The sequence below is a fragment of the Falco naumanni genome, chromosome 9, assembly GCF_017639655.2.
Source record: "Falco naumanni isolate bFalNau1 chromosome 9, bFalNau1.pat, whole genome shotgun sequence".
In the NCBI taxonomy this organism is placed as follows: domain Eukaryota; kingdom Metazoa; phylum Chordata; class Aves; order Falconiformes; family Falconidae; genus Falco; species Falco naumanni.
In genome coordinates, this window is record NC_054062.1 from 9,109,955 (window position 1) to 9,126,486 (window position 16,532).

The 16,532-nt window shown below is 42.6% G+C and overlaps 1 protein-coding gene across 1 annotated transcript in view; it reads left to right on the forward strand.

Annotated features, from left to right (window-relative positions):
* The window catches only part of AK8 (adenylate kinase 8), a 72,817-nt gene extending 57,440 nt beyond the window's left edge, over nt 1-15,377 (forward strand). The window contains exons 12-13 of the mRNA XM_040605264.1: nt 12,500-12,580; nt 14,783-15,377. Coding sequence (XP_040461198.1) covers nt 12,500-12,580; nt 14,783-15,029 — 328 coding nt within the window. The 3' untranslated portion in view covers nt 15,030-15,377. The remainder of the gene's footprint in view (nt 1-12,499; nt 12,581-14,782) is intronic.
* Nucleotides 15,378-16,532: the final 1,155 nt, after the last annotated feature.

Here is a 16,532-nt window from a genome sequence, read left to right on the forward strand (position 1 = left end):
TGGGTTATATATGTTGCAATGATAATAATGTTGAGAGAGAATTTTTATGGGATCAGTAGCAACAAATACATTGAATCCTACACTTTTTACTAATGTCTTCATCTTCCTGTGCTTGCCCCACTTGCTATCTCTGCTGCCTCAAAATTCAGCTTTAAATCTAGAAAAGCAGTGGATGAGACCTAGGGGTGCTGAGCTCTCCTATGTTTGGATGCAGGGGTCTAAGTCCTCTGAATTTGCATGAGCTGAGTGTTTTGAGTAGGCAGGGCAAAGCCTTGCAGTCTCAAGCCATGATCAGATGTTCACTGGAGGAATGGATCAAAATGTTGGGAAGGCCAGGCAGCATCTGTGGTCAGGGATGGACTGCAAGAGGAAATATAACTATGTGAGGATTCTGGGGGAAATGTTGCTCTCTCTTTCTCTTTTTTTTCTGGAACATCCATTACTTGAGTATTTAGAGGTGAGTCCAGCCAGACAACACAAGGAAATATATTTTAGGAAAGCACACATCAAAAAGTATTTTAAATGGGCAAACTGTAGAACAAAACATTCTGGCAAAACAGCTGGTGCTCTTGTCAGTCTGTAGGCTAGAAAATAAGAGGAGAACCTGTAAAAATAAGAACAACCTGGGAATAGCTAATCAGGTTAGAAGTGATGTTTTGGCTGCAAGGATTTTGAGGGCTGTGGAGAAAAATAGAATAAGATTAGAAAATGTTTGTCCATCCTGTATGACAGATGTGGGAGAAGATGTAATCATTTGTTACTTCTCTTTTTTTTCCTCTGAAAACAGCAGCAGCAATGAGCTGGCAGACACAGTGAAATGCAGTTAGCAAAAGTAATGGGAGTTGAAAGTTTGACCTTTTGTGATGGAAATTTGATATGAAAAAAGGGTCTTTTGATAATTTCTCTATCCAATCAGATATGGGAGATGTCTTGATCCCGTTTCCTCATTTGCATGCTGACTGATCTCATTTGAAAACCCAATCATTCAGAAATATTGGGACGTCAACAGAAATGTTACAAGCAAGGAGTTGTTTTATCTGAAAGGTCTGCAGGATGTCATCTCTTGTTTTTCACTGCAGTGGCCTGATCTCTTCTTCACGATTCCATGTTTTTATTGGCAGGATAAGTTGAACATATTGAAATGCAAATAGCCCTTTCCACATTGAACCAAAATATAGGTTTTTTTCTGTATGATTGATTGTATCCAGGGCACTTCAGAAGCAACAAAGAAAATACTTTCTGCAGTCTTTCTGATTTCTTGACATTGCCAAGTTCTGACGTTTCCTGTTAGCAATCATTGGCAGAAAGATTCCCGGGCCTGCACCGAGCCTCTGCTTTTTCCCTGTGTAAGGCCCACACTGATGGAGCTCACTGCTTCTGGGGCCAGTGCGTGAGCTCGTTCAGTTTACCTACATGAGCGCACACACACGCTCTGTTGTGAACCCAGATGCTGAGTGTCCATACATGTATTTCATGGATTTTACCAAACCGCAGATGCGTTAATCCAACAATGGTATAATTCAGAGCCTACCAAGATCACACATTTGCTTTTGACTGTGTGTATAACTGTCCAGATGATTATCTGCCTAGTCAGGTTTCAGATCGTAGGCACTGTCCACTTAGGTGAGTTTAGGATCAACTTTATCTCCCAGACAGTTTAACCTTTCTATTTTCTAGAACAGGCAATCCCATTTCCATTTTACTCAACCACACAGTGGGTTAACGGCAAGTTTTCCTGCTGTGTAACTGGGTCATTATCCCTTATTTTGGAGGCTACCTATTAAACTAATATCTTAAACTAAAGTTTTACATTACTTAACCCAGAAGCTAGGGACAAACTAACAATATATAGTAGTTCTGAATAAGAATAAAGGAAATTATTTTAAATCATTCTTTTTTTGGCACAATACCTTTTTCACATCAGGGCCGAGCTATATGAGAAATCTTTTTTCTTTAGTATCCCAAGATTATTTTTCTCCTGCCTGTTTCTCCATCTGGACAACCCCTAGCTGGCTAATCTGAGTGCTGTCCTGGGAAATGGGACATTCAGCTCCTTCTTTCTGAGGCTTCTTAAGCTTGCTCTGCTTTTTAGAAAAAAGTAAATATTCACTGAATGTAAGCCTGTCTCCTGCCTCCCTGGTGAACACCTGCATTGGACTGCAAAGATATTCTGCTTTCCTGGTTTGATGTGATTCTTTATATAAAACAGAACAATTCCGACAGGAGGGCAGAGATGGATTTTCTTAGTTTAGTGTTGTAGTGCTGGGCTGGGAGATGGCTCATAACTGGAACGTCAAAGTGAAGCTGGCATGTTTTGAAGAGTTATGCTGAGCACCAGCTGGTGACTGTCCCTAACTAACAAAACCTTCCTTAAAACTGGTGTGGTTTTGCATAGAGTTTTGCTTCTGGCAGACCAGCACACCCTCTTGGGCTCACTGGAACAGGCAGATGTGGAGAGGGGATTTCACGCTCTGCGCCATAGGGTGGGGGCACAGGAGGAGGAGAAGCACATGCTGGGATGTCAATGAGGGCTCTCCGAAGGGTCTGCTTTCCAAACCCAAATCCTGGAAGGAACAGTGCAAGGAAAGGGATGAACCAGATTATAAGCTTTGCATAATAGGATATCTTGAAAGTCATTGAGTTGGTGTTTGTACAATACTTTGCAATGTAAAGCTCTAAATTAGACAGGAGGTCAGGTTTTGCCACGGTGTTCCTCAGGTGGGTGACAGTATACCTCGTTAGGGACCCACAGAAGTTTGCAGTCTTCATCCCTGAGCTACAGAAAGAGCGTATTTACCCAGCTGGTTCTTTATTCAATAGATTTCAGGGTCTAACCACAAATTAGGGTACGTGCTTGTGATACTTAACTGATAGTACCTAATTTCTTCAGCAGTACATGTGCTTCCGTATATGGGTTGAGGATTTCATTGCTAGAAGAACGTGCCTGGTTTTGACTGAGGACAAGAGTAACTTGACTGATAGGCCTCTTCAAATCAAGAGAATCCATTTCATCAGATCCTGTGGCCTGTCAGCTGGGCGGGAGTGCTTTATAAAACAGCAGAAATGGTAAATTCCCCCATTCCTTGTGTAATAAACCGAAGCTGTTGGTATGACTAGCTAGCACAACTCAGCAGCTCTCTGAATTAGACATTGAGCATTCTCCCAGATGGGAAATCAACCTCCTTCATCATCTCTCGTGTCTTTTAGAATATCGAACCATGTGAGTTAAAACACGATGTATTATTCTTGATAACCACAGCAATCTAGCTCCTCCCTGCTGGATTTTTTTAAATATACTTCCCTCTCCACCTTCTTCTTTTGCTCCTCAGTATTAAAAAAAAACACCCATGCAGCTTAGTATACCAATATTTTCTCTGTGGTGAAGTCAGCATAGAATATTAGTGTCCAAAAAGTTGTAAAACAAAAGACTATCATATGTTGCACCTTTTAATCATGTAATTGCTGAGTGACATTTAACTCTGAAGCTTTAAGTTACTCCTTTGTCAGCCAGCCTTCTCTTCTGCCCCCCCTCATTCCTCCCTCCTCCCAAAGCAACCTGCTTTTGCAGAGTAGTGCTTTAACTACACTGAAGTTTGGCTGGGCTTCTACATATTACAGCAGCAACACGAAAGCAAACAATTGAAGTATTTGAGAACAATGAAATATGTATGGCTATCTGTGACAGCCCTATAAAGCAGAGCAATTAGCCGCGTAATCTGAGAAAGCCAAAGCGACCGGCAGCCCACGGTTCCCTATTAGTTAAATGCTTTTTGTACGTCCTCATCCCATCAAATCAACTAACACTTCCTTTAATTGGTTCATGAATTATACAGCTTGGCTGCATTATAATTTAATCACCAGTAAACATTCCTGGGGCCCGCTGTAAAGTGTATAGCGCTCATTAATTCCTTAATTTCAGCAGATGGAAGGGGAGATCGGATGAACGGTGGCAGTACAGAGCGCCTTGGGCAATGGAAGAAGGAAAAAAAGGTGGGGGGCCGTTTAGATTTTTTAAGGGCTGTCAGAAACTCAATCTGTGAGCTGTCAGCAGCTTGGACCCGTTTCCCCCCGCCTCCCCCTGCCTTCACCCCACCTACTGCTGCAAGTGACTGACGGATTCATATGGAGGCTTGTCAACCCGTCTTTAAACATCAAGCCAGTGGGTAAACCAAGCCCAATGTAAATTAATTCTTGTCTTACGGGCCCCCCTTTCTCTGTCCCCATGAATATTTCATGGCGGGCAGCATAAATATTAATTCTAATAGCTCTGCACAGTGGTTATTATTTCTGTTTTATGACAAATATTCATAAAATATTCAGGACCCTTTTTTAGAACATTTACACACTTGATTGTGAAATTTTCCAGCTTCCTGGGGACACAGTAAACATATTGGGGTTCTCTTGATGGACTTTTTTCTCTCTTAATTAATACTATGCCACATTAATATTTAATCAGATTTAGTTTTCTTTTCCCCAGAAGTGAACCCTATTACATTTGAGGATTTATTTGACAGTATTTAAACAGGGAATTTTTATTCCCTATTATGAAATTGGTTTCCTTTGACACACATATAAAATGACACATTATAATCCATTCTTTTATTCCCTCCCCTTGCCCTCAAATCATACACTTTTTTGGTGTTAGTTATTCTATTTATTTTACTTTACATACCAAATATCCTACCACCACCACAAGTTAGTGTTTAAATTATGGGAGTGGGGGGAGTTTAATGTAACAATTTATAGGGACACTTAAGATTAAACATCATTTACTATAAATTTGATTCTGTTTATTTAATAAGAAAGAAGAGTATAGGTTTCCTTGTTAGGAGCAGGAGGTGCTAGAGAAAAACTCCAGACAGGTAGCAAAGGCATCAGTACTGATATGAGTTTGCTCGTGCTTAACCCTGGGGTTCTTGCTCCACTCAAGATTTGCTTTGCAGAATCTAATTATTGCAGGGGAGGGGTGCAAGCATCTAAGGAAACATGACTGCATTTGGGGAAGCGAGTTCAGGTTCCTGACCTCAGGCCTCCAGGGCTGCAGAGGCTTTCGATTATCTGAGGCTTGAGTTTGATTAACCTTGCGGATAGTGGAAATTGTGCCAGCCACATTACTCTAAAGCGGTGCTGGCTGCCATCTTATTCTGTGATTCATAAAGCACCGCTGGAATGAACTCCAGGGGGAATGCAAAGATGCTAGAATAACAGCTGAGAGTAAGAAAGAGGCAAAGAATAAAAATGAGGGGAGAAATGTAAAGCAGTTTTGAATGGAGGTACTAATGCATCCCAGCCACTTATTACATATGGAAAGAGTTAATACTGCCTTCTCAAAAGAAGGTTTAAAAATGCATTGAAGCCCCTAGTATGAAAACATTTGCTCGGTGTATGTGTGCCTTTCGCTGTGCTTATGTAACTAACGTTTACACAGCCGGTAGTTCTTCAGACCACTGTCACGTGGAATGGCTCTCACTGCCAAAAGGCCTGGGGTTCTTCACTGGTGTAAATCTGCATGATGCCAGTGCAGCCACTTTGCTTTTTCCCAGCTCAAGATCCAGCCCATTGTTCTATCAAACAGATGGGCAGTGCTACCCGGCAGGGCTGCGCCTGCTCCCCCTGCGTAAGCTGGTGTGGCACCCACTGGGATGCTGCTGGGATACCAGGCTGGTGGGGTGCGATGCGAGAGGGACCCTGCCACCTTGGCTGTTGGAGGCTGAGCACATCTAACTAGCGGGTGGAAAACTAACGGAGTCATTACTCTGCACTGCTGGTGAAGGGAAGGAACATCTGCAGCTACGAAGGATGTTGTTCATCTGGCTCCCCTGGCCAGAAGGCATGTCCTGGGAATAGTGCCCCACTTAGCTGCCTTTTGTAGTTACTCGACAGAAATGCATCCATTTGAAAAGAAAGATCCAGCGTCTGGAAATAGTTTGTTGTCACATGAATTGCTACAGGAGCTCAATAGGCAAAACATTTGTGATGATTAACCTGTGTTTTAGTGTTTATGGTCAAAACCTAGAGGGTGAAATTACTTCCCAAAATAGATTCAAGCATCTTTCATCAGAAGATATCCCAGAATTTGAAAGACATTGGTGATAAAAAGCTTTTAACAGCTCCTTCCATAAATAAGAGATAAGGATCATTTCATTCATTGCAGAGACATGCAGAAAGAGTATTTAGGATAGGATGTAAATGAAGATCCATGTCCAGTCTCCGTAGCACAGCCTCAGAAGATCCTTCATAGTCTCTTTACCCATGGGCAACATACCTGCATTGAGAGAAACCTGAGCAAGACTGGGGAAAAGGTAGATGGGATCTATGTAACCAGTTAATTTTTAAGAGGGAATTTGGGGATGCAGAGTGTAATTATGGAAAGACAATGTGCTCAGGATCCTGTGGCTGGGCCCTTAGTGCTTGAGAAGAGGCTTAGCCAAGGTTTCAGGTTCAAGGTGTCTGTAAGCTACAGGAAAAGGAGCATTCTTTAGGGGAACTGATTGATCCAAGTCGGGTGTCTCTGGCTAAAAAGTCAATAAAGATGAGATGACCTGGGTTTTATCTGGGATTAGTCACTTGGATTCAAATCTGAACTTCCTTGTACCTGTCAGCTTGAACCACTAACTTGATTTGCCATATTATTGTGATAATTCAATGATGCTACCCAAGAAAAAGACCTTTCTGCAATGCAGATTTTTCTTGTGTCATGGCCAAGCCTGCCGTCCTGCCCCTGGCTGGCTAGTGGTCTCTGTGTGATCCAAAAGTTTGTACAGTTTTATGCATTTTTGGAAACTTATAAAACAAAACACGTAGTCAAATTTAACAGTGGGTCTTACAGTTTAGCCAAATTCAGGAGAGTTACTTGAGTCAGTACTTGTGTCTCTGCCAGTTCCATCCGTAATGCCCCCCAAGGCTTTTCCATCCTTTTGTGAGAAATGTGGTATTTCCTTCTCCGCCTGCTTTGGCTCTGTTTTATGAACCAAAGGGAGGAGCTTGCCTTTGTGCCAGTGATCACACAAGGATTGTACCTGTGGTAGCCTTTTAGAGAGCTACTGCATCCACACACTTCAACAGCCTCATCTCTTTTTTTCAGCTTTATATCTCAATTACAAAAATGGTAGCCATTGCCTTGCCAGAACTAAGTCCTCCAGGAGAGTTATTTTCCATGGGGAATTGTGCCATAGCATCAGATAGCAGTGTGCTGATATCTCCATATTGAGTAAGATGTACTGTGTCTTATGACAGGCTCAGTTTGCTAACCTTGAATTTGACATTTTTTATTTGTCTGCCTGGAAAGGAGGGTAACTTTCTGTCCTTTCCTCTTCTTCCTCTCTCTGTCTTGCTCTCTCTTTCCTGTTCTCTTTTGCTCTGATTGAACTGGGGTTCTGTCAAAGCCCTGCCAGCAAAGTTTGCTGCAACTTTGAGATCACACAGGCATCTTGATTTTCACTTTTTTTTTTTTTTTAAAGCAGACTGATGTGGTACGTTGTAAACTGCCAGGAGCACTTGCTAATTTAGTAGTTAATGACAGTCACAGAGAGTGTTTTTCTTGCCCCTGGAGAGGTTTTAGACACAGCTGGGGTAGATTTGCCACTATCAATTATGCACAATTTTAAACAAGAATTGGCCAGCAGGGGCCTCTTTTTTTTGCAGAGTGCAGAGCATGAAGAATGGGAATATGGCAGCTGGTACCTGCCTACGAGGGAGAAGATATATAGGAGTCAAGAAAATAAGGGAAAGATTAATAGCTTACTATTTTTAAAGTTGCAGTTTCCACTCAAAAGTTTAAATGCTGCATTAAAAGTGGCCCAGTGTCATTTGGTGGTGTACTTTTTTTCTGATTCAAGAATCCTAACTTTATTGCGAGGTTTGATCTGGCCCTGGTATAGCCACAAGCAAATCAGTAGTCTTGGTTTTTAAAAGCCAGATAAAGAGTCAGGATTCTGTCTCAGATACGTGTTGCATTGTCTTTTCATCGTTAAATGAAAACAAGGTATGAATTCAATTAGATTTAATGGTATAGGTCAAATTTCACAGAAATAATTCTACAAAAAGGACTTGGCTTTGGGCTCCCCTTCACCAGTGTCAATCCAGAGCAACTCCAGGTAATGGGAAATGCCAAGGATGAGAATCTGACCTAAGTAAATAGCTCAGGTCTAGAGCAGTCAACATTTGGACCCATCTAGGTCAGCCCCATGACACAGCTGTGTTTAAATTACAAGACCAAAACCAGTGGAAGGCTGTGTCTTACAGACAGAGCTTTAGTTCTCCCGAGATGTGAAGGCAGCTGGCAAGGCAGTGGAGCCATCCTGGAAGGTGACTGTCAGTATGCAGGAGGACGTCCCTTAATCCCTAGCTCAGGGATACCAGAATTCAGGCACACAGTACTTGCTTGTCTTGTAGCAACACTCATCATTTTTCCATTATAGATGCTTTAAGTTGCTGACATTATGTCCACAAAACAGGAAAACTACCACTGAAAAAATTCTCCTGAGGACAACTCTGAGCACTGTCAGTTGTTAATAACTTGGATCAACTAGGTTGGTTGCCATCTGGAACAAATGTAGTTCAGGATTAGTTGAAGGCTGTTGTGTAGGTCAAAAAGCCTTTCTTGACTTACTCTGTGGTTGTGACACATTTTTCCAAAAAAGCTGCCTCACGATCAGGTGTGAAATAAGACTTCTCCCACCCATACTTGTACCTTCTCCTCTCTCCGTTTGCAAAGGGAAGCCATCAGGATGCCGTGGTGACCACTAGGATCTTAGACAATGCTGCCTGAATAGTCAGAAGCCAGAAGCAATTGGAATACACTTTTGGAATGCCAGATGGCTGGTAGGAAAACAACATTAAATTCCAGCTGTTAGAGGCCTTATATATTTCATCGTCGTCCAAAGGCAACTAGTTCTCATTTGACTAGGTACACAGTGAAGGTGTCATCAACATTATTAATTTGTTGGAATTTAATCTCTCTAATGTATCTGAAAGCTGTAATAGATTAGATAAGTGATGTCAAGTACAGTGAGAAAGAGGCAGGATTCTGACATAAGATTTTTTTTTTCCCTTTTAATATTTGTGTTCACAGATTTATTATCTGTGAAAGCTAGGGGACGGGACTAGACCTTCTCTCATATCCCTCTCCTGGGAGAGACAACAAAAAGGAGAGGACAGAGTTTTGCTTACGAATCACTTGGCTTCAGTCCTGCATCTAGCAGCAGTGTTGCCACTCCGTGGTAGTTAGGGGGGCATTTGTCCTCAGAGACCTGGGCTGAGGGGCTCTGCTGAGTTACACCCCACAGAGCACCAATTTTTAACCAGATGCCAATGATCTGTGGTTGCCACTGGGTAGATGCTGATCCCACGATGTGGGAGTGGGGATTCTTGGTGCAGCTCTGCCCAGCCCTCTCTGGTGCGCATCTCGCGTTGCTGCTGATTGACATAATTCACCTGTTGCAGAGCTGAACAGCTTGCCAACTCTGAAAGAGAAGCTGCACTAGATGCAAATCTAGCAGTATAATGTAGTATACTTTGATATGAGGCTGTGTTTCCTCGCCTCCCTGTCTACCAATTCTGATGACATCTGTTTCCTATTTCCCCTTGATAGAAGTTGTGACACATTACAACATACAAAGCCTGGCTGATTCCTAAAGCGAGCTTTACAGAGAATGCATTTATGTGAAAAAAATTACACTTGGTATGTGGAAGGGGCCAAGCTCTGCTTGGAGATGAATCCAGTATTTGTAGGGAGTTGTTCCAGCTACTGCCGTCAATGCTGGATCAAGGTCATGGATGCAGCTCTCTATCTTAATGAGGATTTCCAAGAGAAATCCAACAGACATGTTACCTGGACAGCTGGAGGGTCAGGTTTGTTATGCGACCAGAGCCATAGTAGCCTGAGAGAGGGACACAGGCAAAATGTTGCTCAGAAATACCTTGAGGAGCTGGAGGGGATGTAGCATATAGCCAAGGCTAATGCTTCACAGAGTGCATACATGTAAATAGGCTTTACTCATGTGAGTAAGCCTCCTGGGGCTGCATAATAGACTGTGTGTGGTATGTGTCTCCTTCAAAATGATAATAAAGCTTTCTAATTGGAAGTATTTTAAGTCGAGACGGTAGTTCTGACAGTGTTTTTCCCCTTCATCTTTTTTTCCTGCTTCTGAACAATTTTAAACTGACAGCCCTGGGGAGTGTTGTTTTCTCTGATCTATAGGAGAAGTATGGTATGGCAGGGTAAGGCATCCCACCTTCCACTGGAAGGACCATTGGATTAGGAGTTTGGGCTGTTGTACAGTATATTCTGTGTGTGCCATTATACAATGCATGTGGGGGGAAAAAATCCATATTAGCACAGATGTCTATACTTTCCCACATCTTCCCCCTACACTCTTCTTTAATGGTGACACCAGGCTGGATAATAAGAAGCATCTTGTATAAAAAAGAAGGGAATCTCAGACAAGGCTTTCAGAGTTCATTTTGTTGGCAGCTTTTTAAGTGGAGTTTTTAGGCTCTTCTGTTTCAAATACCACAATACTTTTTGTGTTAGTAACTATGCATTACGACAAGCTTTCTTGATATGCCAGGTTATAATCCTTTAGTGGTTTTGTTTATTTCAGAATATAATAGGAAACCGTATCAATTATCATGACTGTATAAATGTTGTTCCTCTCTACTAGAATATTCATCTTGAGACATATCATCAGATGTTACCTGTTCTGACAATCACGTTTTTGTGCCACTGTTGGGCAACAGAAACAAAGAAAAACAAAATGTTAAGAGTGTAAGGGATAAAAGAGTGTTGAAACTGTTGTTCTTTCCTGTCTTTGGAATCTCCAAGATCTTGAATGTTTTATTCCTGGCTGTTATTTTGTTACCACAGTGTGAATAGAAGTCATTATCTGTAAACATTTGAAAAGAGAGATGATTTTCATAACTTTAAATCCTACAAAGGATTCTAGTAATCTGCTATGTGCATGCCAAGGTAAAGCTCAGCCTTTCATCTGGTCTGATCCCACCCAGTCAGGGTAAAATGTTCCTTTGGTGAATGTCTGAAGCATACAGTATCTTCTGTGAGAGGCAGACACAAACGAAAATAGGAAGCCTGGCCTTGAAGGCAGCAGCAGGAGAAGGTGTGTTATAAAGAAAGATGTATTTACAGTCTTCAGGCTGTGCTTGGTTTGTAAAAGTTTATTTTCATAAGTTTTCAAAGGAAGCCTTATTTTTTATTTTGTTCTGAATTAATAATTGAATGTAATCTCTCTCCGGATCTGCTTTAGTCTCCAATAGCAGGGGGACAGAGGATGCAGGATCTGCTCATTCTCAGCAGTTTGTTGAGAATTTTCTGCTGAAGAGCTTTTCAACTAGAATATAAAATTAACAGCACCATTATAATGAACCAAAATGCCAAGGAGGAATCAACGTGAGATGGACACAACAATTTATAGGCAACAGTGTAATGTGACTGGGGTCAATAGTGTTGTGTATTTTTTTCTGGGTCTGCATCCTTGATTCAAATCAGGGCTTTTGTGTAACCTGTGTGAAATGTGTTAGCAAGTCCCACTCCATCCTTCATAGCATGGAACCCACACCACTGACACTGGGCGTCTGACCTTTTAAGATGCTGAGCAACTATGTCTTGTTCAGACTCAATGAGAATTGCAGATTTTTATCTTAAAATCAAACATTAGTATTTCCTCTTTAGCAGTCTCAACAGCAAGGCTGATTGCCGAGTGGGGTATGCTGTACTGAGCTGCCTTCCAAGCCCTGGCGCTGTTCTCTGCGGGTCAATGCTAACGGAAGGGACAGGGAATTGTCAGCATCATAACACAGCACGTATTGAGTCTTATTAGCCATTCTGCTTTTGAGGACGCAAGACAGGAGCAGGGGACAGGAGGACTCACACTGTGGGGCTGTGTGGGGTGGCATGGGCAAAAGAGGTGGCAGTGGACTAAAACAGCAAGAGGAAAATCCTTTTTGTGGGCACTGAGTTGTGCAGTGCTGTTATTAGGGAAGAACACATATAATCCTGGCAGACAAGCTCTTTTTCTGTCCTTGACATGAACAGTACCAATTTTTTATTTACCTTTCGCAGCATGCCATTGTGATTGTGTTTGCTAGTTGGGTTGGGAAGCTGGATCCAGAGGAAGTTCAGAGGTAACTGCCGGATTGTGAGCAAGCTATGACAGACCCTGAGATAGGCTCCAGCTGTAATCCAGTCACTGGTGCCCATGCTGGATTGTCTGTCAAGCCCTGTCAGTGCACACAGCACCACACAGCACTGCGTGTCAAAGAGCTTCTGCCTTGATAAGCTGGAGCCTAAACAACACGTGAGGAGGAGAACCAGAGCGGAGAGGTCCTGTGCATATGCTAATGCTTTTTGATGCTGCGGTTTTGAGTGGTACTGTCACTTCCCCGTTTGTGCGCGCATTTGTTTGGGTAAGGATTAATTTATACTCTGAAGGTCACAAGTGATGTTCTCAGGATGTTAACACAATTATTATGTTCTCCATAGGGTGTTTTTCTTTAATCTCCCCTATGAATCTATCATGGAACGACTGTCTCAACGGAGGACTGATCCTGTCACTGGGGAAAGGTTAGCACTGAAGTTGGATGTTTAAAGATTTTCAAGACTGCCAGTGAAATGAAAGCACCAAATAGACTTCATAGAAATCTAAGAAAACTCAGGAACGTTGTACTCTTGCTTAGGGATTCCTTAAAAGAAAAGTTAAAACTTCCATAGCTACTTGAGCACCAAGCCACCACCTGCTGCAAGCTCCTGTTTGCAGAATAGGACATTTTAAAATCTTGGAGCCTGAAATCTACAGCAGCAAGTAGCTCAGGTCTAACATTTTAATGGTAACTAAATGGTTTGGTAAAATAAGGCTGAGGGAAGATGTCTGAAACCTAGCCTAAATGCAGATGGTTTTCAGACGTTCCCATGGGAATTTTGAAGGCTTCCCAGCCAGGGAAAATGAAAAACTTGATGCGTTTTACTTCCCCCAGCTCCTGTAATGGTTGTGTCTGCTGTGAGATATTAATATATTTCCTGCTCAGTAGAGCAAACTCATTTGAGTCACTGAGTCCCTGTAAGATTGGGTTCTGAAATGTGGCAGTTCATCTCGCTGGCAGTCACATCACCTTGTTTCACCCACAGCCTTCAGGCTTACTGTCTTCTCCACCCTTGTTTTTTGGGGAACAAGTAACAACGTACTATCTTCCTAAATACCTGCTGAAATTGGCGTGCATTTGCAACTTCACTTATGCTCTGTTTTGTGATTCCCCACACTTGAGTTTTAAACCACTGGTTTACTTTTTTAATGGTTAAATACATCCTATTGAATCAAAGACAAATGCTGAACCGTCAAAGGTTAAAGTCATAAATACTGGATTTGTCCTAAAGTGATACCTGATTATTCAAACATCTCACTTGAGGTGCAACATTAACTTGTGACAACAGTGATTTGCTGTAACTGTTCTCTTTGTTGCAGTAATAAGTGATGCAGTTGTTCGGAAGAAATGAACAGTATGAAGCAAATCATTCACACATCTTTGCATTTCTTATCATTAGGATTAGCCTGTTCAGTATCTGCTCCAGTTAACACGCTTCCTTCTTCCAAACTCTGTGGTTTATTCCTTCCAAATTCATTGTGAATTGAATTGGTTTGGATGCTGTATCTAATCCTCGGCATTATGTTAAACCTGCACCGCTGGCTGCAGCAGTGAGGAGGGCGGCCTTCAGCTGTGCTCTAATTCTGACGTGGGATGAACTCTGTCCACATCATTGTACCAACAGGAGCTGTAATGCAGTTCTGTGCAAAGACACAGGCTCTGCTTCTCTCCTCAGTTTCCATCTGTCCCAACAGTTTCAGAAAATTTGGCTGTATGGGAAGAGGGATTAACTGGTTTCTTACTAGGGCACAGGAGACATTTACTCAGAAGTAGAATTACCATGGCAGAAAATTGAAATTGATGTTTGCAAAAGAGCAGTAACTGTATTAATCCTATTTGTAGTGGCTTATCAAGAGGACACATACCTGTCTTTCAAGCTCAAGCTTGTGGTGATTTGGAGACTGTGTTGAGTGAGGGCTGTGCTTCTGCTACCCTTCTGCTGTTTGCTGGAAGCACTCGGCCACATGCCTGCTAATAGGAAATACTTTCAGAATGTAATATGGGTGATCCCAGCCCTGTTGCTGCACTGTTGAATCTTGGCAGGAACATCCCCACTGTCTGAGAGCCTTAGAGACATTTTAATTTACAGGTCTTTCAGCAATGCCTGGACACAGGGTTATGTCTGGGCTCACTGATTCAACACACAAAGCACTGAACATTTGGCAGTTTTTTCCTAATATCCAGCATCAGCATAACAGTAAACCACAGCAAAGGTTTTTAACGGATGCTGAGGTTTCAGGTTAGGATTTTTTAGATGCAAGTAAACAAGTAAAGCATGTTACCTTGGGACTGGATCTGGAACAGACCTGGAAATGCTTCTGAACCCAGAGCGTTGGGCACATAATAGGGATTTCTCCACACCTGTGTGAAGTATATAAACACTAGCAGCACTCTCTCTGTGTCACCTCAAGAGAAACTCTTGGCTTTTGAGTCTCCAGGATTCTTGAGAGCTGGAATGACATGTTACTTGCCCTGAAATTTGCAATCATTGTTTTAACCCCCCAACCTAGAGCAGAAAAAGGCACTTGCAAGGAACTGTGATAAGCAAAACCATGGAGTATCTTAGGAAATGGCTGCTGCGTCCTCAGCTTGAGCTGCAGCAGTGGCATTTGTATCTCATCTCCAGGTACCACACTACGTTCAGACCAGCACCCACACCGGAGATCCAAGCCCGTCTCAGGCAGAACCCTAGAGACAAGGAAGAAAACATTGAGAAGCGTGTGGAGACCTATTACAGGAATGTCAAGGAACTGGAGAAGTTCTATAAAGATGCCTTTTACGTTAATGCTGACCAAGACCCTCACGTTGTCTTTGAGTTTATAGAAAGCTGTATCATTAAGCCCCTTCCATGCAAAAAATTAAAAAGCTTATAATTAATAAGGATGTTCTCTGGAACAGCTGATTTTGAATTTTTCCCTGTAACGTTTGCAGTCTGGTCACTGAAGTGGCAAGTTACCACCAGTGAAGAGGAAGTCAGCCAAGCTGTGTTAAATTTGAAGCTCACCAAGGCTGAGTGAAGTACAGAGAGTAAGAAATTGTGCTATAGGGGAAATGTTTTTGGCTTTTGTTTTGCGATGCAAGGTATGAAGCACTGTGGCTAGGGAAGTTCCTGTGTTTAATTCAGTGTCTTTTTCTGATTCTGTGATCCAGTGAATAGTAGTTTTGCCTTAACTGTCTAACACCTATGAAGCCAATTTGGAGTATTAAAGCTATTAGATGTGTTTGTTTCTTAATTCACCTGATGCTTTCCACAAAACTACACAGGCACTACCTGCCTACCGCACTGTCACACTCATTGCAAGCAAACACAAAAGCAAATAGGAAAACAAAGCTTGCAGCTCTGCAGTGCACATTCCCCAAAGACAGCTGCAGTGTTTTGAGGCCAGGGTGCAGAGGTTTTTGCTCCCTTGTTAACTCAGATTGCTTAAAAAGTTCTGACAAAACACTTGTCCCCGTCACCCTGTTCTGCAGTCCAACCCTGTGGATGGGCAGAAAAACTGAAAAAAATACCCAGAGCCATAGAAAACTGGTTACAGGTTCATCACTTTCAGAACCCAATTAAGGACATAACGAGCTGCAGGAGCAGATAGGTTACTAAATTCTGTTTTCTGTTGCTGCCCTGACTGAGCTGTGGCTAGGCAGGTTGGTGCCTGGATTTTCTTTTTGCTTTGGCTGGATTTGGCAGCAGTAAATGCTCAGGTGAGTCTTTCTTAACTGGAAAATCTGTGATGAAAACCACAGCGCTCTGTTAGCTCAGTCTCTGGCTGTGGAAATGCTCATCCTTAATGTTTCTAAGAAAGGGGCGTGATTTGTTGTGATTCAGAGGAGCGCTGAATTTGATGCCTCTATTATGTCTCCTTCTACTTCTCCCTTGCGTATGTGTGAATTCCCCTTGACCAGGGGCTGGGGAGGAGCTTCATGCTTTCTCCTGGAAGCCTCTGTAGCTGGGATGATGCAGGAGGCACGTGCCTTCTCCTTTCGGAGAGGACAGGCCTCCAGAAGCCTTTTGGGTTTGGAGGACTTCTCCAGTCCTGTTGCTGTAGATAAGTTTGGGTCTTTGTTGCTGGCTTTGGTTGTGTGTCCCCAGGTCTTCAGGGAGTGCTGTAGAGATGTCCATGCCAAATTGCCTCCTCGCACCTGTTGAGTAAATTCAAGTGGGGAGCCCCTGGTTATCCGGGTGGCTACGGGGATGTTGTATTATGTTGGGAGAGTTTAAGGTCGGAATTGTCAGTAGCTTTGGGGGGGTTTGGTACAGGGGAATTAGACTTTACAGCCTTGAGGGCACCTTTAAAAACCTCAGTATCTTTGAAATCTAAGAAAGCCAAATTCTCTGGCAGCAGGCAAGCGAGCCGAGTCCGCTGTGCCTCTCATGCCGA